At 43.4% G+C, this 1694-nt stretch overlaps 1 protein-coding gene across 1 annotated transcript in view; it reads left to right on the top strand.

The window, feature by feature from the left end:
- Positions 1-43: 43 nt before the first annotated feature.
- Positions 44-1694, top strand: part of LOC104277137 (zinc finger protein 431-like) — a gene marked incomplete at its 5' end in the record, with an annotated part of 4148 nt that continues 2497 nt past the window's right edge. Inside the window, 2 exons of the mRNA XM_009873690.1 lie at positions 44-632; positions 1519-1669. Of these exons, the coding sequence (XP_009871992.1) occupies positions 44-632; positions 1519-1669 (740 nt within the window). The remainder of the gene's footprint in view (positions 633-1518; positions 1670-1694) is intronic.

Below are 1694 nucleotides of genomic sequence, written 5' to 3'. Positions count from 1 at the left end.
TGTGGAGGCGACATTAATGTTCTGATTTTTGCCGTCCGCAGAGCCGGCTGCCTTTGAAATTGTTCTCCCCATCACTGTGTTGGTGCTGAGCGACGATGACTTTGTCCAGGATGACGGCGAGGAGCGAGGGGCCGAGTTGGAGAAGGAGGCTGAGCTGGGCCAGAGCGTTTTCCTCAAAAGCAGCGAGAGGCCTTCACGGGAGGGGAAGAGCGACAGCGAAGAAAACAGGGCACCTTCACACGAGGGTAGTGGTGCCAAGTGCTCCGAAGTAAAACACGTTACAGAGAGCAGGTGTAGCGGATCAGGATCATCTCTAAGTGACCACCGTGGCGCAGGCGAGGATGACTGTGGTCCGAATCACGTGTTGCCCCCATCACCCTACAAAACGGACCTTGCAGAGGGAAATGAAGCCAGTGACAGGAAAGAACACGATGGTGATGATGGATTTCAGAAGATTCCTCCTCTTTTCTCTGCTGGTAGTGAGGGTAGAGACGTTACCATCAAGGCGAGCGGAGAGTTGACGCTGGCAGTGCTATCCAGACCTGAAGAGGAGCGTGTCCGTGTAGCAAACGTTCGTTCTGAGGGCAGAAAAGAAGAACAACCAGAAATCCACAGGGCTGCTGAAACAAAAGGTAACTTGTTAATAAGACTTGTTAATAAGTTCTAAGAAATCAGGTAAATCTCAGATGTTTGAAGTAGGTAGGAAAGTGTATAGGAGGAATGTTGAACCCATTTATTTTAGAGTAAGCTTCTCAACATAGATTGACACTGTATTCAGCAGAAAGAGAATATTGGCTGAAGTATGCCTAGTTCTTTCACAGACCTCTGTGAAAAATAGCGAAACTACAAATAATTGATACTGTTTCATTCTGCTGCGGTTTGCAAAACTTGTTGCATTAGGGAAAAGGATCTGAAGATAAAAACTTACATTAAAGGATTTTTTTTTTTAGAGATATTACAGAGAGAAAACCCAACAGGTCTTAACTCTCATCAGTATAAGCAGAGACTGAGAGAGGCGTAATTTAGATTTAAAGTCCACCTCTCCTTGTAGCAGATGACTGCCCTTCAGGAAGAAATGTTTAATAAAGTACTAAGAGTATTTTGCCTTCTGACAGGCAGAAGACAGCAGAAGGAGCATCATACTTGTGAAAATGGAGCTGTAGCAAAGTTCAGTGACAGTATTTTTGTACGAATTATGGCATAACGCTGGTTCATAAGGAAACTGTAGGCAATGCAGTGTTGTCATGTGAAATTTAGAGCTTTGAGCGGAAACTTTGCATTTTCCCGAGTGGAAAGGAGGAAACTCTTAACTAGCATTCCTTCTCTTAAAACATTACTTACATGTTGGAGGGCTGAAACGTGGAGAGAGACATTAAGAAAAAGTGGAGATAGGAAAATATTAAGGAAGCAGAAAGAGTGAAGAGCAAGCAAGTCGTTAGACAGTTTGGGATTGTTACTACCAAATAATCATGAGTATTGTTTGAAATGTCATGTGTGTGAATTTTTATCCCCCTGTAGATCCCGATTATTCTGAGAATGGAGATAATGAAGCTGGTGATAGAAATAGAGAGAGAAGCAAATCTGGAGATGAAACTCTGGGTTCCTTTTTGGAACATGGCTTGGAAGAAGGACTGAAACTTCCTTCTAATTGTTCTCCGCTTCTTAATGGGTGTTCTACTTCCGAAGAATTACTA

This window comes from Apaloderma vittatum, unplaced genomic scaffold, assembly GCF_000703405.1.
Source record: "Apaloderma vittatum isolate BGI_N311 unplaced genomic scaffold, ASM70340v1 scaffold44617, whole genome shotgun sequence".
Taxonomy (NCBI): domain Eukaryota; kingdom Metazoa; phylum Chordata; class Aves; order Trogoniformes; family Trogonidae; genus Apaloderma; species Apaloderma vittatum.
Note: the sequence above shows the minus strand (reverse complement) of the source record. Positions and strands in the feature narration are given on the sequence as shown.